The 22,748-nt window shown below is 47.6% G+C and overlaps 1 protein-coding gene across 22 annotated transcripts in view; it reads right to left on the bottom strand.

The window, feature by feature from the left end:
- LOC120820651 (ankyrin-3) overlaps positions 1–22,748 on the bottom strand; it is a 101,070-nt gene that overhangs the window by 75,698 nt on the left and 2,624 nt on the right. For 14 of the 22 annotated variants that reach the window (XM_078104710.1, XM_078104715.1, XM_078104702.1 and 11 more), the window contains exon 1: positions 2,122–2,915. The exons of 5 other annotated variants lie outside the window; for them this stretch is intronic. In XM_078104710.1, coding sequence (XP_077960836.1) covers positions 2,122–2,244 — 123 coding nt within the window. In that variant the 5' untranslated portion in view covers positions 2,245–2,915. Of the gene's footprint in view, positions 1–2,121; positions 2,922–22,748 lie in introns of those variants that run through there. 3 more of the 22 variants (XM_078104712.1, XM_078104713.1, XM_078104714.1) reach the window with 1 other exon arrangement.

Raw genomic sequence — 22,748 nt, 5'->3', positions numbered from 1 at the left:
AACGGAGGGAAAGCGACGCTGTAACCCGTGACTGTAACGCCCGTTCATCTCGCTCATGTGCTCTTACTGCACATGTGACTCCTTGGTCCCCGACAGCCCTCCGTCAGTATAATTCTGCTGCACATTGGGACACGTTGAGAATTGGAAGGCCACCAACGGCCGTAAACGCCGCGCGAGCAAGGGCAGCCAAGGAATAAAACCACCACTGCGTATCTGTGTGCGTGCTGGGGAGAGGGAGAGAGAGGGAGGGAGAGAGAGAGAGTGATGACCTGAAGAGCGCATCCCTCAAGTAAACGACCGACAAACAAATTCACTTTAGTGTTGGACTTTGTTTTGTGACGGCGCACCATTGAAACTTAGAAGCATTGCGCCAATAACAGAGAAAAAACTGGCTAAAAGGTGATGGCAATAAGACGCAGGGAGAAAACCGGGGGACGGGAGGAGACTGGAAGAGGACAGACGGAAGGATGCAGGCCCGAGGCGAGAAGGGAAAAGTTTGTCGTCCTCACGGATGCCGCTGTGGCCAATCCGATCAATACAGCTCTCCCCTCTTCTCCCCTCATCATCTCTGTCTCCTGTTCTCTTCTATGAAACACGAACCTTCGTGAGGACTATGAACCTCCTGCACGGGTCAGCATCGGAGACACACACACACACACACACCGTTTCTGCACACACACGCACACAAACATGGACGAAAGGGCACGGGTGCAGATTTAAAACTTGACTGAGAAGTAGATCCATCAATTCGTTTGACCTGAAGCATCTTTTTCTTTCTTTGTTTTTCTGGTTCGGAAAAGATTAAGCCACAATGTTGTTTGTGCTCCGGTCAAATAACGTTGCCAGCAGCATAATTCGAAACCGGGCACCCATGGGCGCAAAAGTTCGGTAAATGTCACCGTTATTAAATGGATCCCTCACGGTCAAATCTCCCCACGTCCATTACGCAGATTGTAACGGATGCTTTTCTCTAAACAGGGAAATATAAGACACAGCGGGGAGTTTATTTTCACACAGAATTGTGGACAGACGACCATTAAACCTTTGTTTTCTTTTATCCCATCGTTTGCTATAATCACTTATTAAATGCCAACTTTCTTGCTTGTGTGCCCCCCTCATCCGGTACTGTCCCGAGTAAAGAGAATGAACAAAAAACAGGGTTGTCTTAAAGGAACACATGTGCGAGGAGGAAGAGGAGGGAGACCCACGTGCACTTCAGTTCCTCCTCCGTCATATGAAAAGCTTTGTCATCAATAAATCACTCGTGTATGCATTATACATGGATGTCTGTGCATTCAAGCACACGCACACACACACACACACACCCATATATATATACATATACAAGAGAGTACACACAAAAAAATGCAATAAAGAAATGACCCCATGCAAACACGACCTTACAGTCTTGCAACTAGCAGCATTTGTCTCACTTGGTACGAAGGTGAAATAACGCCTATGAGGCAGTGATTAACAAACCGTACTCTGCACGGTGTGATTAACAACCGACCACCCAGACTCTCGTTAAAACCTGCCAAGGATGTGCAAATGCTTAAGGGAGCCCTTTGTGTGACGTACTTTCACTAAACGGACGGGCAATACTCTGAAAAAAAAACATTTCAAAGAGTCCGAGGCAGGAAAACAAAAGGCTCCATGTGTCCGCACAGCGTTTGCCGCGTCTGCACGCAGGCGGCGGGGGAACGTCGTCATGTGCGGACAGCTGACATTATTTATGACTTTGAGCATACGAAGGCAAACAGGCACAGACATCATGCAAACACTTGGCATGCACTACAACAATAAACACACAGACTCCCACGTAAAGAATCAGGGGAACACCATCACACGCACGCACACACGCATTCAGTACACAAGGTCAAAGAAGCTCTTTAAATTGGACAAGTGTCAGAATAGAACCGAGACACATGTGCATTGAATTATGCGCAGATCTGTACATGTACATGAATGTGTGTGTGTGTGTGTGTGTGTGACGAGGAAAACTCCAAGCTCAGTTGATCCAGGCAGTCAAGCCCCCCCCAACACACACACGCACACACGCACACGCATCCAGAGTCACGCTCCACCGATGCTAGCTGAGCGGAGCCAGCCCTCGCCTGTTACCTTTCTCTTTTGTTCCCGGGACGCTGCTCTCCTGCTCTTCCTCCGCTTCTCCTTCTCGTCCTCTAATGCATTCACATCCACTTCCCCCCGATTCTTCTTCAATTGAGAGGCCGCGTGAGCCATGATAGGCAATAAAAAATGTTTGTATGAGCACCACACACTACACACGCGTGCCTCACCTGAAATCCCAGAGAAGTTCAGTGGCTGTAATTTGACAAAACCGGGATCTCAGTGGTAAAAAGTGGGGTAGAAAAGGAAAGGGGGGGAAAGGGAAGAAAAATGCCCTCCTTGAAAAGGAGAATGGAGAAGAGTAGGGTATCTTTTACATTTGAATGTATATCCGTGTCCTTTCTTTTGGTTGTTCTCTGTCTCTCTCTCTTTTGTCTTTTTTTCTTTTAAAGTGATGGAAAGACGAGAGAGAAGAGACAGCAGCTTCTCTTCATCTCATCCTTCTCCTCCTCCTCCTACTCGTCCACTGGCAGTGTGAGACGAGCGCGGTCCAGGGGAGGTGAGGACAAACGGGATGGAAAGAAAAGAGACACGAGCATCACCAGCACAGAGGTGGAGGGAGGGAGGAGAGAGAGAAAGAGCGAGGGGGAGAGAGAGGGAATGGAGGTGGAGGCAAGAAGGGAGGGAGGGGAACGGTTACTACGGCAACCACGCTCTGTTTCAGTCTGTCCTCTTAAATGTTTCCCTCGCTCTCTCCCTCTCTTCTCTCTGCTTTGGTCCCTGCTACTGTACGTCGCCCTGGTTGTCCGCCATGCACACGTGTGTACGCCTGTGTGTGTTGTTGTGAATGTGTGTGTTGGTGTGTGTGAGATAGAGAGAGAGAGAGAGAGAGAGAGGGGTGTGTGAGTGCATGAATGAAGCAAAGGCACCGTTTGGGAAAGCAAACGGAAGATGGCAAGGAGCGACAGACGAGTGTGTGTGTGTGTGTGTGTGTGTGTGTGTGTGTGTGTGTGTGTGCGTGGACACACACTACCAGCTGGAGGTGGCCAAGTGACAAAAAGGAAATGGGGAGAATATGCAATGCACACGTGTGAAGCCGAGGCTAACCGTGCATAAAGGAAGAGGAAGCTGCAACTGATGACATTATTTACTATTGCCCGTCAATTGTTCCAAAATGTGCAGATCGAACCAAACAATAAACTGAAAAAAAAGGAATAAACCAACCAGGTGACCAAAGATTAGTGATTTAATAAATGTAATAAATAAATGAATCTCTCAGAGAATAGAGCAGAATTTCTGTCCTGCGCTCAGTGTGGTCATCCCACCATCTGGGTTCATAGACACCCTGACGGAGAGGTCAAGCGGGACCAAGGGAGCTTTTGTTTCACCAAATCACTCGTGTCATTGTTGAAAACAGAGGGACAGGGGAGGAGGAGGGAGAGACAGGAAAGAAGATCTACACCGAGGGAGGGAGAGACAACAAAAGACCCCGTTTGATTTGCTGTGACTGATGAGGGGAGAAAGGGGGGAAAAAAAATATTTAGGATGTCCTTCACGTCAGACGCGGCAGCGTGGAGGCGAACGCAGCGCCGTGGCGGCGGCCATCTTTATGTCTCCTCTCCACCGCGTGCCTGCGTGTCAGAGGCACCTATGAGCCTGGCCGGGTCCTGTCGATACCGAGAGGCTGTCTCATCTCATGCCTGTCTGCTTCCCACAAAAGCTGCCGTGCCTCCTCATCTGTTCATGTGGTCTACGCGGGTACCCTACGGTGAAACGCTGGGGATGAGAGCAGGGAGCTCGGTCACTGCTGCTAGAGAGAGAGGAGGACAACCCTCCTGGGACATGTGACAGGATTAGCCGGTGGACACCGGGCATGTAACGAGGCGAGTGTGAAATTCCCTTTTCAATTCCTCAAACGTATTCACCCTCTCTTTCTTTTTTCTTTCCTTTTCAGCACCCAACACCAGCCACCGGCGTGATCGAGGGGGGGGTGAAGCTGACTTACCGCCCCACATCATGCATCAGGGGGTGTCACATTATTGCAAATTATCATGCGGTTGCTAGGCGAGGGCCAATGGGGTGTCTCCAGGGAGGACAGGATGGATGGATAAGGAGCGTGAAGAGGTACGAGGAGGCGGCAGGGGGGTGGGTGCATGACAGCGGGGCATATGTGCACATGATAAAAGAAATGCTATTTACGAAAAATATATAAGGAAGGCTCATGACGAATGATCAGGAATTAGAAATGTTGCGATCACATGGCACAGAAACCTGCATAGTTGTGCAAAAACAATAATTTACTGTAGTTGGCGGTAGTACCAACTTTTATCAATGAATTCATTGATAAATAACAACTCAAAGTAAGCACACTAACCCCCCCCCCCACAGGCAATAGCCTTACTTGTAGTAAAAGCCACTGCCAAGGTGTCCTATTCTTTAAATCCAGCCATTTTGCAGGCAAATAAGGGGCTCGTCTGCCTGAATAGAGCTGACTTGGCTGGTGGCCGTGAACTCTAGTATTGGATATTTTCCATCCGCTTTCCAGGCACTATGCCATACACCTACGGCCAGAATGAAACTACCCCAACATTTTCATTGGGATGGCCGTTTTCATTTAGTAGTAGAAGTGATTTAAGCTGAAACTCGCGATGATCTACGGAAAAATCCACTGGCAACAATTTGTTTATGAGATTTTCCAGATATTTTATAGATTATCGCTAAAGAAAAATAAATATGACGATCATTATTATTCATTGTTAATTATAATCAATTATCACACATCACAATCTGCTAACAAATGGAAGACATTTTAAATAAGTAGCCCACTTATTATGAGATTATGAACGTTGAATATACATATAATAACAATATACAAAGCAAACTTTCTCAGCTGTCGCATGTCTTTAGACACCATTTTGCCCGGGTCACTGTTTTAACTGCGGGGAGTCAGTTCATCTCACTGGTGCATCTCCCTCGGGTGCAACACAGACCAATCACAGCATCAATCTCATTGGCCTCTTTGACCTCCACATCAGCGGCTTCCCTAACACGCACAACAAAGACGGCATCTGGAGGCCCTGAGCTGGACACTGTGAGGTTACAGAGGAACCAGCACACAGGAAATTACACCGATTCCTTTAATCGAGCTGCTGTATCGCATGTTTCAAAATAATAAAATAATAAGCAGGGCTTCCTCTGATGGACCACAAGTATTATTTGTAGTCTGCTGCCCTCTAGTGCTCAACAGCACAAACAGTCCAAACCTTGTTCCAGGAGGACACTCTTGGTCTCTGCATTAATATATGAAAAGGTGTTAGGAATACAATTAACCAGAACCCAAATAGGTGTTGAATTCAGATAACTTATCCTAAACTCTGAAATATGTTAAACCAATTCACCTGTACTTCATGTCGTCACTAATATTTCTCCTTTTTTCTTTTTCAGATTTAAAATGTCGTTGTTGTTATTTTTATCTTCGCTTTAGGCTTTCAAACCAGAAAAAAAACAGATCACCACGTAGATTTGGGTTTTACTATGACATATTTATCTCCTCCTCTCCCCCCTCTGGTGGTCCAAAACCTTTGCCTGCTCTGATTCGACAGGAAAACGCCTGGAGGAAGGAATAAAAAGAGGCCGGAGAAAGCGGAGAGTAAAAGGTGCCAGGTCAAATGCCAAGTGCTTATAGACTGATGGGAAATAGATGCAGCCACGCAGAGAACCCCCCCCCCCCCACACACACACACACACCTCCCCCCCCACCCTCCATCACCTACACTTGACCTGAAGGCTTATAGAACATCAATATTCAGTATATCAACAAGGGGGGACGTGATGAGAGGTTGGATGTAACACACCAGTATATAAGGGTTTTTAACTCCCAAACACATAGACTGATGCTCATGCACAGTAGGGGATTAATAAGTGTGATGTCGTAGGGGTGGGGGCCCAAACACACACACACACACACACACACACACACACACACCCACAACCATCTATTTTTGGTGTATCCTAAATGATATAAGTTACTCCAACGTCTCCCCCCCGGATGAACATAACGCACCACCACTTTAACCCAGTTAGCGACAAGCAACCCACCTAAATGTGTGTCACAACCGAGCGGCCCCCTTCAAACCGGACCAAAATGTCCTTCCACGTCTTCCCCACTGAGGGGCAGGCAGACGTTCCGAGTGGAGCGGACGAGCACACTGACACGCACGCTAACACACAGTGTACACTTTAAGGTGGGCTCCTGAAACGCTTTTCCTTTCCTTTATGTGGCGAGGAGGATTTCTGGCATCGAATGCCTCTGCCTAAGGGAAGGTAAAGAAAACAGGGTGCTGGGGTGGAAACCAGTGGCGGCCCGAGTGTGCAGAGGGGGTAGTGCTGCTTTTCTGTTTTACACAGACATGGCAGCAAAAGAATAAACAATTTCACGGTCTGTTGGGAAGAGTTACACACGGCGATGCACAATCACCCCCAGTGTTTGCCTGTTATTCAAATGCTGCTCTGAATCAGCGCACCGTGCTGCAATAAGTCGTTTCCTCGAGGCGCAAGAGAGTGAGATTGGTCGTTTTTGGAGCTGGCATTATCTAAAAAGGCCGGACGATTACTCAAAAGTTATAACGTTTTTTTATAATCTCGATAAAAGAAATGCTCCACCGCTCTCCTGTGCACTTTTCTATATTCTCAGTGCATTGCTGTTGATACAGAAATACTAATTACGTTACGTCGCGGTGAATTAGCAACTTGTTTGATGGCTGAATACAGGCGTAAGTGGCCGTGGCCTCAAAGGTCGCGACCTCGTCGCTCCATGCAATCGCGGATCGAGCATCGGGTCTTCTGGGATATGCAACCCGTCGCCACGGTGACAGGTTACAATCACAATGCGGCCCCTGAGCAGTGATGGACGGAGTCGCCTGGAACTCTCGGTGGGATATGAATAATAAACAATAGTCACCATGGTTACCACAGGTTGATTTGGCCGAAGTGGGAAATTGGAAGGTGCTAAAAGACTCGAAAAACAAACAAAAACACTTAATCAGATGCAAATACTGGCTCATAAAAAAATTGTCAATAACTTTCTAATATGTTGTTCTAGTTTTGTTGTTGTAGTTATTGTGTTGTTTGTTTGAGAATTATTATGACATTGAGATGTATTCTAGCAACCCACATTTATGTGTAGGGACAGCTATTGTTGTTTTAGCAACCAATGAGGACCAAATAGTCTCATTAATAAAATAGTTTTGCAACTAAAAGACTCCCTTTCTATTAGAACACTGTGCCTTTGTACCAATGCAGAGAAACTAATCCTGTCCTTGCATTCTTTTTTCAAATAATGAGACGAAATGAGGCGACTCAAACTGTTTATTAGGCTGTACTTTGTGTGCCGTGCTCAGTGATTTGGAGTCTGATCAAAGGCGAGCACAGTGCCTTCCTCCCATGCGAAGCAGCAAAAGCCACCAGCACCATATGTGTGCGCCCATCAGTGGGTCCACAAGCCATATGCCTGAATGTGCTGGTGTAATGCGTTCTCTATGGCCATCACCTCGCTATTTCCCAGAAATGACTGTGTACTGTTGTATATATATATACACATTTGTTCATGGGTGTCTAGGGAGACATATGTCTGTACTGTGCAGCAGTTTGGGGGTGTGTGAAGTGAAGCCCTGCCGGCCTGTAGCCTCACTGGACCGTGTCCTGGAATTGGAGGTGTTTGTGCAGCCTTGCTGCTCTCCCTTAGCTGCCGGGCAGCGGAACATCCTCCCCAGTGTCGAGTTTCCCACCCGTCGTGATGGGGTCATTGAGATGTGCCAAGGAAGAGGTGCGCCCTGAGAGCCTCGCTCGCACACACACAGACACACACACACTCAACGTGCCCACCTGGAAAGTACTGCCGGACCCGAAGCGCACACATAGACAAATTCATCCGCACAAACACAAGCGATTGCTTTTTGTCATAGAAGAAAGGTCAACCAGCAACTGAGCATTTACAGTTTTTTTTTTTTCTGTAAATATGTGTGCGAGTTATCAAGATACAAAATAGTGAATAAAGAAATACTCCAAAAAGCCAAATAAATGACTGTGATGTAAATCTATTTTGGGCAGTATCTTCAAAGCAAGGTGACATATAAATACTCAGTGCTAACAGCTTCTCTGTGCTATTAATTACATGGCTCTGCTACACTTTGGGAATCGTCCAGCAGGCAGAATTTTTCCACCAAGTTTGATGTAGACAAATTCCAAATAGCAAAAGTAGTTATTCAGGCTGAAGATACTTCCTGGACACGTTTCCTATCGAAACCTGTAGGTTGCAGAATAAAAAGTTTTAAAAAAGAAAAACAACTGGAATGAAGCCAGGGCTTTGCAGCAGTAGCCTCTCGTCTAGTGTAAGTTACAGCGAGCATGTTTGATCGCATGCAGGCTTCCCTTTCACGCGCAGGACCAGAAGTGCCATCTAGACAGCCGGTGTGCGCGATCGACTTGTGGTGATAGAAATGTAGCACCGCTGCTCATCTACTTTCTCATATTGGTGTTGCCAAAAGGTCGAGATGCCGCCTGATACAGTATCTGGAAATGGGATGCGCATGAAACGGTTACAGACGGAGTTTATTGAAGTTTTAATTGGATATAAATCAGATAATTGAGTTTGCGCAGCGAGGGCTGAGCAGCAAACTACTTGTGTAAGCATGACTGCACATACACACTAAGTCTGGGTCATGTGGGTCCTATTGGACCTCATATTACTCACACCGTAGCAATGATCACCACGCAAAAACACACACAAACACACACACACACACACACGCACACACACATATATTGGATGGTTTTGATCTGAGGCACGAGGTTGGGAAAGATAGAGGTGGTGTAAATGGCAAGTCCTCTGATTCGCCACATTCAAATTTGAGGATTGTTCCCCGACATTTCCATCTCGTGCCTTCCACAATTGCATGTCAATAAAAAAGAGAGCTGTTCATGTTCAGCGATCGCTTTAAGCGATCATGCAATCGCTTAAAGCCTCTTCCCAAGTACGTTGGTGAAACAATTGAGGACATTGTCGAAAAATGAAAAAAAAAACGTCATTGAAATGCTTGGGGGAAAAACCCACTCAGAGAACTCAAACAAACGCTCTGCTGACCCCAAAGCCGTCTATGTTCAATTCACTGAAACGGTTTCATAAAATGTGGAACTGGGAGCATCACTTATCTCATCTTACGTACCTCAGGGAACAAAAACCAGAATGTCTTTCTGCGAGATAAGCCTCATAAGCCTGCCAACATCACACAGAGGCTGTCATCCGCTCCGTCCCCGAAAGCAATAACGCACAGAGACGGACAAAGAAAGGAAGAGAGGGAACTTATCAATGTTCTCCTCCCGTAAGCCATAAAGCTGCCAGATCTCGCCAGGTCTGATAAGCAACACCCAACGCTCATCACTGTCTGTCTCTCTCGCTCTGCTCATTTCACCCCACCCGGCCCCTCCCATCTGCTCCGTCTCGACAGCTGGGGCCCCGGTCTCCACATCAGTGGAAATTTCCTGAAATGTCAGTCAAGTGGACGGCTCGAGTGATTGTATAGCGCGGGGAGTACTGGTGCAAAGGCCATGCAGACATACACACAATTCTCCCTCAGGCCCATTGTCCCCGGTCCCCGGTCCCCACGCGATGGCTGTCAACCCCCGACTTCAGCTCTCGGAAGGCCGAATTAGTCCGGCCGCGCGTGTCTTTCCGTCTCAGAACACCGCTGTGACTCTCCTTCCACAACCCTTTTCATCTTTTCATATTGTGTCCTCGCCTTCTCGTCCTTAGAGTTCAACCTGTCGCGGTGACTTAGCCGAGCGGCGGACTGAAAAGGTGACGGGTCAGAGGGCAAACGGGGAGTCAATGCCTCAACGGTTAGCATGATATAACATTGGCTGGAAAAAAAAAGAAAAAATGAGAATCAGACTAGGCACTTTCAAATGATCGCGATGGACGATGGTTAGGCAATTATTTGACGACCATTTGATCTACAACCGCTAAATCTTCCGTCTAGACTGAACCGGTGGACCAACAGACAGGCTGTGCCGTCTCCCTCATCATGGAGGAGAGACAAAGCGAGAGCGCGATAGTGTTTGACCTCATCATCTATCAAGGTAGTGACAGAAGTGGCACATGGTTCTTAAATTGGCCTCACCTTTACTTGGCTCCAGACAGGTGAATCCAACCAGCGGGTGAATAGGTCAAGGGGGTGGAAACACCACAGCCCTGTTAGCTTAGCTTTAGCTGTTACCTTATTTCTTTCTTTTTTTTTAACATGACCACGCGACTGTGTTTAAACTCACCCTTTCCACTTGCATCTTCACGAAATCCGGACCGTCTCTGACATTGTCCGCAAGTCCACCGGGTGCAGAAAGGGAAAGGCCATCGATGGCATTGAACCGAGTAAACCCGGCGGGCGGCGAGGCTTGTGCGCGAAGCCCCGGCTCGACCCACTTCAGCTACAAGTGGCAGCCGGGGTTACGGGCAGTTAATCAGACGAGCGCTAATCTGGTTAGGGGATCAACAAGCGGGCCTCTCTCTCTCCGTGCTGGGAAGGAGGACACAACCCCACGGACAATAGAGCGGGTCAGCGCCGTTGTGTACGAGAACCACGGGGAGGGACGGAAGGACAACGCTATTGGAATAATTCAGATCAAAATGAGAGCACTCAGCCGGGCCCGCTGCTGGGAATTTCGACGGGAATAGATTGTTTTGGACCGATTGTCGCGGCGGCTTCGTGTTTCACAGCGACGCGTTCGTCTGAGGAGGACAAAATGTGACTGTGTTCATTTGACCGAGTTAAAGCGTAACATTTTGACATTTCAGAGGTTTAAAAACTGCGATTCACGGCACTGGATGCGGTCGGGATCTACGGCGACCGCCTGTTCGCTCTAATCAGCGACGTCAATCGATTGTACCTCCGGCAGTGAAGGGCCATTGAAAGGGAAGCGGTGGCGGCTGGCAGCGAGCGTGACAAAGCCGGTGACCACAGCGAGGCTTCACGGTACTCCACACCTCTTTTGGTCGCCATGGAAACGGAAACAAGTACGTTCACGCACGCGGGGAGCCGCAAATAGACCATCACAGGGGAAGAGAAGACATGAGTGCTGCTGCTGCTGCTGTCAGTGCACAGGACTCCAGTCCAGAGGTTTTCAAACGCCCTGAAGTGTTTACATGTTTGTGAGTGAGAGAAGGCCGTCTCAGCGCACACCTCACCCCCCCCCCTCCCCTCACTTTATCCTCTACACAAGCCCACAGCCGGATAGGAAATAAAAAATACTTTATGGCTAAGCTGCCAATCACTTTAAGCCATTTCAAACCAACACAGATCCTCCTTCGAAGGGTTTGTATTATTACCTGTATAAGCATATTTTGGCCCTCTCTGGGAACAAGAAAAAATAGCTTTACTTCCAAAACAGGATATAGACAGAGTCTGGTGATTACTGTGCTTACAACTGTTAAAGTTCACATAAAATAAACTGTGAGCTTCCACAGAGAGCATCTGTAGACTGTTATAAACACACTAAGACAGTGTTTGTTAAACTCAACACAAGTGGGAAATGGCTTTCGCTGTCAAGCTCATGCAAACGGTGGCGGTACAGTGCAACGAGGAAGCGCCCTGAGCCCGACTGCAATGACTCAGATGTTTAAAATGCGCTATTTCATGTATTTTTTTGGGGGGGGGGATCCTGATAAAGTATTCTCTTCGTCAAACGTAGCCCATTTGTTCAGTTTTACGCGGCGTTGCAGACGAACCGCGCTGACGAATGTTTTGGAAGGAAGCGGATGACGAAGTGTCCCTAGCTCGCGCCCGGGGACGAGAGAGAGAGACAGAGAGAGAGAAAGACACACACACGCACACACACACACACACACACACACACACTCTGGAGGCCTTGTCAGAGCGCTTGCAGGCAGGTTCCAGATGCCACACTGTGGGCTCCGTGGCATCTGGCTGAGCCAAAAGAGGAAATAAGACACTTACAAATACTTCCAGAGCGAAGATACGAGAAGCATTCGTAGAAGGTCAAACAAAGACCATGTCAGCGGTGGTCGGCCTGTTTTACCTTCCTCTCTCTCTCTCTCTATCTCTCGGGCCGCCCAGTGATCAGCTTGTCGGCGGGCGCAGAGTGACGAGAGATTTGAGGTTGAGGGGGGAAAAGAAAAGAAACCTCTACCCTCCTTTCCAGGTTTTCACAGTTCCTTTCTGTCACTCTTGAGGCTGCCGCAAGAGAGCGAGGAGGCTGACGGTGACGGAGGGGGAAGAAAGATAAAAAATGAAGACTGTGAGGGGAGAAGAGAGGGAGGCAGCGAGCGTGAGGAGAAAAAGGAGGTCAGATGGCGTGTGACGCTTTAGTAGACGCCTGAAGGTTTCACTCTGGTTCAAGAGCCAGAGGAACATTAAAAATGGTGTTGTGAAGTGCAGGTGAATTGATGATTTTGTTGTCTAAAATAAATCATTTTAAGCTGTTAAATGCTGTTGCCGACTTGGTGCAACATGTCACCATGAGCGTTGCTCTCGGGCGGAGAGACTTAAGATCTCAAAAGTGTTCAAAGACAGAAGGAAATAGCGGAGGAGGATTCTCGAATTACCAATCTATCAGTTTCATTACTTTTTCTGTGAGACAAACTGCAGTGGGGTTCGGCCTTCTCACTCCCAGGCTGCAGGATTTGTCCTCGTTCTTTTCTCCCTCTGGCGCTCGGCACACCCGCTCACGCCCTAATCAGCTCCCTTAGAAAACGCAGAGGTTTGCGCGGCGCCTTTTGGAACTCCATTACAGATTATCAGCTGCCTGACAGCTCCAATTAGGTGGCATTATAGAAAGAACAATAAGGTACGGCATCTTCTCTTCCCCCTTCAGGGACTTCACAACATACTCCCCGGCAGGCTAATCTAACGACAAAGTTGAATGTTACATCTGCCTTTTCCCAAAACGGTGTAAACCCATTTAGGGGCCGATTTCTAAAGTGAAGCAGAAGTCACGTTAAGTGAATTTGCCTCCGTCTCCCGGAGCATTACTCCGTCAAAGGCTCCACGCAGGGTCAATGCTAACGCGGTCTTCATCCGATTCAAACTGTGACTGCGCCGGGAAAGCGGACAATTAGCCGACAGCTTCGGTGGGGGAAATAATATATTTCTCAGAAATGTATCAGGAGTTGAAGCACAGGCGGGAGGGCTGTTCCTGCAATCACGGCAATCAGACGACTATCGGGGCGACGGAGATATTGAATAAAGTGCCTGATTAAGAATTAAATAGCAACATTGATTTGAATGTCGGGGCCGCGCAGCCTCGAAGAGAGCAATGTGGAGGGGGGACGCTTCTCAGAGATCCCCTGATTGGATGATTACAACACGGAGCTTGAAATCTCTTTCTGGCCTCTTTCTGGGTTTGTGATGCGTTTTGAATGTTTTGAGTTTGGAATAGTCTGAAGTGGGGCACTAGGGGAACTCTTGAGACGCTTCTGTAAGCAGCTGCTCAGCGGGACGCCTCAAGCATCAGGTCTTACGTCCAGGGCGGATTAGGGCGGTGCAGCAACGATCCCACAGGTTCACTGTACGTCGCCCACTTGGACCTGTGTCTGATGGTGGTTCTTTTTATCGGTGTCAAACTGATCGATATTAAATACGAGACCTGTGGTACATTTGTCTCATCCATGTTTGTCTTGTGTTTTAAAAATGCTGCACCACAAAGATGCCAATTACACAATAGCTCTAAATATCTAATATCTAAACAGAAGGTCCACGTAAAGGTTTAAATGTCAATATCTACAGCACATTAGCACAAAAATGTAAACTAAAAGAGAAAAACTATTACAGATACTAGAAATATGTGTGTCTTCTCTAGTGCACAGCTTCATTGGCTGAACTCTGAGAAAAAACACCTCCTCTCTCCGGCCGGAGCCACAACGAATAACATTATCAATCACAGCCCCGGTGAAACAGGTCTTCCCAGAATCGCTCCGTCCCCCTCAGCCTCGGCCGGCGAGGAGGATGTCTCCATTGTTTAATGACACCGAGGGAGGAAATGGTTTCTCTTTGTTCCCTTACGACTCCATTACCGTCTCTGCGGATGTGCAGTACTGTACCAGGCTGACAGGATCAGATCATTTAGCAATTTACACTCAATTTTCGGGGATTTTTTTCAGCACTGAGCTCACCTTCCCACTCGCTTTTATATAACACACTCCTCTGCGACGGTGTTTTGGAAAGAGTGCAGTGATATTTTTTATTATGTATGTATTTTTATGTGTTGAACGTTAGCGGATTCAGGTGCGTCGACCTGGGGCTCTGTACACATACGGTACATTCATGATTCATTCAGGTAATATTCAGTACCGGATGTCCAGAACCCCCTTTCCCAGCCCTCCCCTTGTGCTTTATAAGTGGTTGACATCACTTGTGCTTTGTAATTGGTGATGGATGGAGCCGTCACAAACGGTCCCCGGTCGGTAGATGCACGACTCTGCTTATTGTCTGTGGGGTAAACTGGGGCAGCGCGGGTGAGCTGTAACTGTGGAAGCATACTGGTCGGTGCTCGGGCGAGACGGCGAGGAGATCTCGGCCTGTGATTTATTCATGACACACGTGGCCGAGGACTCAGCCTTCCTCTCTCCTCGCTCAGCTCCCCCCCCCCCCACCCACCTTTTCCCCCCCCAGCTACCTCCTGGACACCCTCCCATCACCCTGCTGTCACCTTCACATCATCCGCTGCGTCCCACCCGTGCTGCCCACATGCGCGCTCCCCGCTTTCATTTTCTACCTACTCATATTAATCACATCAAATCACCCAGAGTCATTTATTTTCACTCCCGCTGCACCTACTGAATGTTTATTAATAGACAATCGAAAGTGCATGATGACGCAATGTTGTTGTATTTTAAAAGGGATGGACAGTATTTAAAAGATGTTAATTACAAACAGATGGTTAAATTGATTTTTAGCACAACGCTTTCTGGTTAATAGTCGTTAATCTACCTCATCTCATAGTCTCTACAAAATCTAAAAAAACATGAGAGAAGTTCGGAAAGTAAAAGTGTTTAAAGTGTACTTCCTGTTGCTCCGCTGTTTTTTATTTTTACCATTGGTCAAACTTGCGGATTCTCCCTTGTTTCAAAGATATTCCAACAGAAAATGAGCCATTCCTTCGACTTACAAGCAATAACCTCTGAAATAAAATAGATTATATAGTGAAATAGCAAAAACTGTTTAATTGAATTACTAGCACAATAATGATGTTTGGCGCACACACACACACACACATACACACACACACACACACACACACACACACACACACACACCCTCACAGCCGGACGTTGTCACATCGCGTGTCAGTGACCACAGGGCAGGAGAAACCCTGTGACTGACCCACCACCCAAAATGTTACATACCAGGGGGCAACTGTGTTTCATAACTCGATTCCCCCCTAATTGCCGTTCAATACTGAATTTGTTTTCCAGAAAACAAAAGATATTTTGTGTAGGCATTTTGCTTTGGACCCTCTGCAGTCTACAGTGGTTTCATTGAATACTTTTAAAGAGTGATGTCAACATACACGCATATAAAAACATGTATATATTACAGTATATGTATATATTTAATGTGAAAATCACCTTGCTGTTCCCGCACAACTCCCAAATGCCTCATATAAGCCTCGGGCGTTGCTACTTTCACACTTCAGCTTATTGCAAGCGCAGTAAAAACAGTAAGCGTGCGTGTGTGCGTGCGTGTTAATTATTAAGTTATTCTACACTAGGGCCACGATCAATGATCAATTAAAGGGTCCCAGCTCCCACACCGTTTTAGGTTTAACCCGCTCCATTCTGAACAGGTGATTTTGCAAAAAAAAATACAGCTTTTAAACAGAAACACGTCGCAGTTATTTAGTTGCGATGGAGAAGAAGCTTTGCCGCTGATTTGATTTCAACCTGCACACACAAAGTTGAGCACACGCCCACGTAGCAGCTGTGATTTGAAGCCAACTTCCTGTCAAGGTTCTTGACACAGCTGCTCAGAGAATTACTGTGTGTTGGTTAGCAGGAAGCATTTATCACCTTTAATCAAATTGCTATCTAATGCCCATGCAGTCGCCTGACAAGAGACAATAACACCTAAATTGCACGTCCAACCTTATTGTGACACGAGCAAGTGATGGCGCGCGAGAAGATACTTAAGCTCCCACCTGTCCTCGGGCCCCAGGAGCACAATGGCGTGAACTGGCCCAATGGCACGCGGGGTTTTCATTTAATGGGCCATTACTGTTGTCGGCACAGTGGACCTTGGTCGTGCAGCAATAACATCTCGGGATGTGTTTTCCTGAGCGAAACCTCTCACGAGTCAATAAGGTGGGGAACGGATGAGAGGAGCAGAAGAGAAGCCCTGAAGCTTCTCCGCATGGTACCAAAAAGAAAGAAACTCAAATTTGCTGGTAGTAACTGGTTAAGTCCAAACTGTGAGCAGAAGTGGGGGATGGGGAGCGTGACGTATCGTCACATCAAACCCACATTGTTCCGTCCGCAGCAGAAATTGAGTTATCAATATCAAGCAATCCATCAGTCTGGCTCCTGGGCTCTGTAGCGGTGAGAGTCAAAGGAAGAGATGGAGGCACAGACTGGTACAGAAAAGATGAGGTGAACATTTCTGTTCTCACGCTGAAACCTGAAACAGCAAAGGAGTTTCGAGTTTTGCAACATCTCGACAGTGGTGACTGTTCGGGTGGCATCCCGCCGTCACCGAAGCCCCTGGGAATGCGGATCCCATGCTTTTAGGGGGTTATTTTAGCCGCGTACCCTTTGACTCATCCACCTCTCCTTCGTCTCCTCCCGATTTTTTGCCTTACACATCGGAACCCCCACTGGTTTCGCTCCTGTCTCTGTGTCTCTCTCTCTCTCGCTTTGCTCTCGTGCAAAAGGAGGCGATTCCTCCCGGTCCACCTCTCATCCGTCATCATCCTCCACCTCTCCTCACCTACTCATCCCTTTCAAGCCCGACCATCCCCCCCCCCGATAACCACCGCACCGTCTGGCTCGGGCGGTGCTGCCTCGCGGCTCGCCCTCCGCTGCTGTCAAACCTGAGCTCAAGTCTAAACAGGGGAGCATTTAACGTGGTCTTCCCCGGCGGCGTACCTCCCTACACCCCCGCACAGGAGCCCCGCTGATGGGGTTGGGCCGCGTGGACGAGCCTCCACACAGCCTGGGAGAAAAACAAGAAGGCATTAAACTGTTCATGAGGGAAGCGAGGCGATACCGCTGTAGACGGAACTTCTGTTTCGTCAACGTAGCGAGGAAATGCATAATGTTAAAATATCAGATACAATTAGTTTTTCAGCACTTTTCTACTTTTTCCATATTGGCTTGTAGAGCCTTACATTGTATAATAACATGTTTTACACATCCAGGTAATCACAGCACCAGAGACAAACCACGGTAGTAGTTTAGTATTGACAACGTGCTCGATTGAACAAAACCTCGACCCGCCTTCAGTGTTTCCCCTGTTTTTTTTTTACCCATTTGGCTTCTATTAAAAGGGACGCAGCCCTTTTCAAAATGTTCCCGACAAACACCCTCCAGGCCGCAGGAAGGCGTCAAGATTTAAACGCTAAAGAAAATGAATAGCGTGTAAAAGTCGGCCCTGAAAATCTTCACACTGACGTTGGACCGAGAGGATCGTCGCTGACTAAACATGTCGCCGTCTACCTCGCCCGCTTTCCCGGCAACAGTTTGGCACAAATCGAGCCAAAATGTGCGATCGGCTCTGCATTTCCAAACACCGCGGCGGCTCTGTGGCGATTTACCAGGCAATTTCAGGAAGCCAGATCCTGCTGGTGAGTGTGTCGTCCAGCTGAGAGCCAGCAGAAGGGTCTAAACACGCGGCTTTTCTTAGGGAGACACCGGAGCTACCTCCCCAGCCTGGGATTACACAGTTCATCTTTCATTTAGTCCGCCTATTTTATTCACCAGCAACCTGTCATTCGTCGTTCCCCGGAGGAAGCAGCGCTGAGCCATCTGGCTCGGCTCCACCGTGGACGGATTCCCACATCTCCCGATGCATCATCGGATTCGTTTAAACAACACCTGAGAGCAAAAAGCGAGGGATGCAGCACCCCCTTCTCTCCTTTCCAGTTAATTAAACTGTAATTCCACTTCTTTTAACTGAAAACAGTTGCGGATCTGAACATGACATCTAGACCGCTTCACCTTCTTTACTTAATAATAATAATACAATAAACACAATCAGGCCGCACATCCAACTCCCGTCACGTGACGAGATGGCTTCCGCCTGACGCCATCGCTGTGGGAATAGTGTGATCTTTGTCATTTCTCACACAATAGCTATCGTGTTATATTTATGACCTATAAGCCTTATTAGCACCTCGCACATCCCCTTCTGGCGTGCTCATATTGCAATTAACAGCCAGTGCATCTGTGACCCACGCTCATTTAGTATAGGCTAAAAATAAACCGGGAGTCTTTAACAGCTTTAGAATCAACTTAAGGCGGAATAAAAGCACTGATGTCGTATATACACATTGAGAAATCAGGGGAGACGACGCCGCGGTCACAACAAGGTCGGCAGACGGCACAGTGAACACAAACCAGTGTTATTGCTTCTGCCACGGAACAAAAGCCTTTGATACCCTGCTCTGTTGCGTTTAACAGTTGCCATGGCGACACCGAGCCAGGAGAGGCTTAAGGAGGATCCCAAACTCGATAAAAAAGGGGTTTCTAAATCTGACGGAGGAACTTTCTATTTCTCGCTTGTTTTTCAATCACTGACTCAGAGTCTTATGAGGAAGAGAGGATGGGGAAGAGGGATAGAAGGAGCACAACGGAGCGAGATGTGAGGAGCCTTCCGGACGGAGCTGCAGGAAGCGGAAGAGGCGGCGGGGTTTCAGGCGGCAGCGACTGCCAGCAGAGGGAAATAAGTGTGAATATGAAAGCACACATTATTACACCAGCAGACGTCACCAAGCAGCTCACCGCCGTCTGGGTCACCAAGCAGCCGCCTTCAGCTTTGACATTTGAGGGTGATTCAGCGGTTCAACGAAATGGCTGGTGTTTTTTTGAGGGGTGGGCGGGTTCTTTGCTGAATTTTGATTAAAAGCACATCAGGACGTTATCTAAAAAAACGTTTTGAGAAAAACCCCATGAAATGCTACGCCGAGGGAGACAACTCGAGAATCCAAAAAAATTTGAAGTGCCGTGACGAGGTTGATCCAACATCCAAAGTGAAGCATTGTGGTTTTTGCCTACAATAATACAACATCTTTGTTTGTCAGACTGAGGCCTGACCTTGTCTTACCAAAAATATATTTTTCTCACATACATTTTGTAGAAAGAAGCATTCTTATACCCACATAACCCACACTGGCTCTGACTGTTTCTTGCAGAGAGAGAGAGAAACGTAACGCAAATTGCGCTGAACTCTCACTGCTATTGATTCCTCCTCGCCGACAGACCCTAAAGAAGCTCAACGCGCATTTCTTCAAATTGCTTGGGTTTGTTGATGGTGGGGGGGGGCAAGCGTGGAGAGAAGTTCTTGCACGGATGAAGCAAAGAGCGGTGAGCCCTTGTTGGGCCTTTTTCTTGATCCGGTCCGGTTCAACAGCCCCCCTTTAGTCGGCCATTGCTTCCCTACTTGCACTTTCCGGTGAAACCTTCCCGGATTTCTGTGTCTTCTATCCGACCGTGTTGAAAAAACGGAAGCCTTTTTGTCTGACAACAAACGCTGCTTAGGTTTGTTTCCAGAAGGCTGAAGTCTTTCTTAATTAGTGAAGTCAGCGCGACCACCGGTCAGTGGATAACTCGTCAATGCAGGATTTGTGAACACCGGATTATGCTTGAAAGGTCTGTAGAACGTGTCGTTAGGCAGGTTTAAAGGATCTTCGTCACTGGAAGGTGTGAGTGAGCGAGTGAAAAGCTGTCGGTCAGAGGGGGGGGGGGGGGGGGGGGCGAAGCGCTACAAAACACGGTTTATTTGACACTCGAATGTGACGATGATGCGGCACATTTTCCGTCTCTCCTTCAGGCAAACTCAACGCAAAAAGTGTGAGAAAGTTTAGTAAGACGTTTCGACCCCCACGGACCTTCTCACCTCCACACAGCCGGCCAACCGATGCGTGAATTCATTTGGGATTAGAGAGAATAAAGGACCAGCCTCACAATCCCTCTCCTGCAGCAGCTCGGGAGGGAGAGCTTCAGGATGAGAGAGAAAGAAACACTCCCCCTTTCCCACTTTCCCTCCATCTACTCCCCATGTCGCTCCCCATGTCACACCTCGCTCGCACTCCGGCCTCCTCAGTCCTTTCACCTCCTTCTCTACCCTCCGCACTCCTCCTCGTTCTTCTTCTTCTTCTTCACCTCATCCCTCCCTCACTCAGCGGACGGGTTCATCCGAGAGTGATGGAGCTCCGACAGGCAGATCCCTCTGCCCCCCCCCCCCGGGGCGTACAGCTGCGGCCGCCTACCTCCATCAAACAAACATCCACGCAGAAACGGCAGGAATACACCCACCTACACACACACACACACACACACACACACACACACGCATACATTTATAGAGGTTTGAGGAGGCACGCATGTGCACTTTCTCACACCTCCACACTCTGATACAGCACGTGTGCATGCATGTGTGTGTGTGTGTGTGTGTGTGTGTGTGTGTGTGTGTGTGTGTGTGTGTGTGTGTGTGTGCGTGCAGCATTATATAAGGCATCACACTTGATGTAGTGCAGAAACTAGGAATGGTGAGCAGGTGATGAGGAATCACCGGTCACGGGAGGTTTTGGCCTGATACTGGCATCCATATTCTTTAGAATTCATAATTCTATCATTTTCCGTTTTATCTGTGTGTGTGTGTGTGTTTTATCTGTGTGTGCTCCCGCAAAAAGTTTTGGAAGGAACTCGGCACGACGGATAAATCTAATTTGACTTTTAAAAAGCTTTTTTCAAGAGTAATTTCCCATTTTTTTCAATTTCCATCTTGTGACATCATCACGCAAGATTCTGCATTTTAGTGACGCGGTATTAACAGACACAACAAACCTTCGTAAAGCGCTAACCAATGCCAAGTTTTTTGATCATTGATTAATCCGCCTGAATAGTTTCCTGATCAATAAAACGATGAAAGGTTTCTTATTCCCAGCCCAAAAAACATATTCAATTCATTATTAAGTATAAAACAGAGAAGCACAAATCCTCACAATGATGAAACTGGGGAACCTTTGGGATTTCTGCTTGAAGATGACACGCCATTAATGGGTCATTCAAATCGGCTTATTGATTTATTGTTTCTGCTCTCGTTAGCAGAATACGGTGTTTACCGTTACCTCCCACTTAAGCGTGCACATTTCCGCCACGTTCTCTGTGCCCAAACAGACCGTGAAGTATTACCTACCCCCTCTAAAGGATTTGATCGGTGCCAAGTCCATTAGCCTAATCTGAAAAAACAAAAGCAGCACTTAAGTTTGCGCTCGCTCCGTCCGTCTCTCTCTCCGCACACACATGCTTCACATCTTCCATCAGCACATTCGGCAGTGCCCTGCTGTTGTCTGGGGGGGGGATGTGATGTGCCATTTCCCTTTGAAGGCTCTGTCACAGAACGGCTTATTTCATCAGCCCTCCAGACGCGGGGCTCTCCGCCTCTGGCAGGGTTTTTCCATCCCAGACAAAGAGCAGAGCTGCCCGAGTCGGGCCGCCCCTGCTTCCTCTCATTATGGACGAGCTGACAAGAGGCAACTGGCGGAGAAACATGTGTACGGTCCAGCGAAAAAGTGCCCGAGGGGGAAGAAAGTCAGCCGAAGTCGACCGTCCCCCCTTTTTTGTTTATTTTTTCTCCTTTTGCATTTGCTGGTGATTTTTCCGCGGTGCCACAAAGCAGTTGCCATTGAAAGCTCACTCAGTGAGACGCTGGCTTATAAAAGCTTCACTTATAAATATATGGCAAGGCGTAAACTCTCCCGAGCGCTTTTGTCTGTGTGAAATATACTGTGAGCGGAGGAAGCAGAGTGAACCCAATCGGTAGCAGCGGCTTGTTTGTGACAGAATTACCAGAATTACACGTTTCTCAACTGCCTCCCTCCCTCAAAACACAGAGAGAGTTTTAAACATTCAGCACATCGCTCATTCCAGGAAAGCTTATTTTTGGAAGTTAAGACACCTGGGAAAAAAACGTGGTGTTTCTGAAACGTCGGTGTGCAAGAATCTCTTATGTAATATGAAAATGATGTGTTTACTTTGCGGAGGAGATTTATTTGGAAAAGGCATCGGGGGGGGGGGACTGTACAGATATCTCAGCTCTACTTAACTCTAATTTATCATTTGTACTTTGATTCACAAACTCACAGCAAATATAAAGTAATAAACAAATAAACTTCTTCTCCTCAGTATGCTCTTCATTGGATATAAGCTAGAGAATACACACTAAACATAGTGTGTGAGAGTGTACTTCATGCACGGACTAACACACACACACACACACACACACACACACACACACACACACACACACACACACACACACACACACGTGTACCAATATTCGATGCAGGGAATATGCGCAACCAAATTCCTGCAAATGCTGTTTGTATGTGTGAGAGGGTGTGAGTGTGTGTTATGCAATCCTCATTATCTCTCTCACTACATCGAGTTAGTGTCA

The sequence above is a fragment of the Gasterosteus aculeatus genome, chromosome 6 (genome assembly GCF_964276395.1).
Source record: "Gasterosteus aculeatus chromosome 6, fGasAcu3.hap1.1, whole genome shotgun sequence".
NCBI classification, from domain to species: Eukaryota; Metazoa; Chordata; class Actinopteri; order Perciformes; family Gasterosteidae; genus Gasterosteus; species Gasterosteus aculeatus.
Note: the sequence above shows the minus strand (reverse complement) of the source record. Positions and strands in the feature narration are given on the sequence as shown.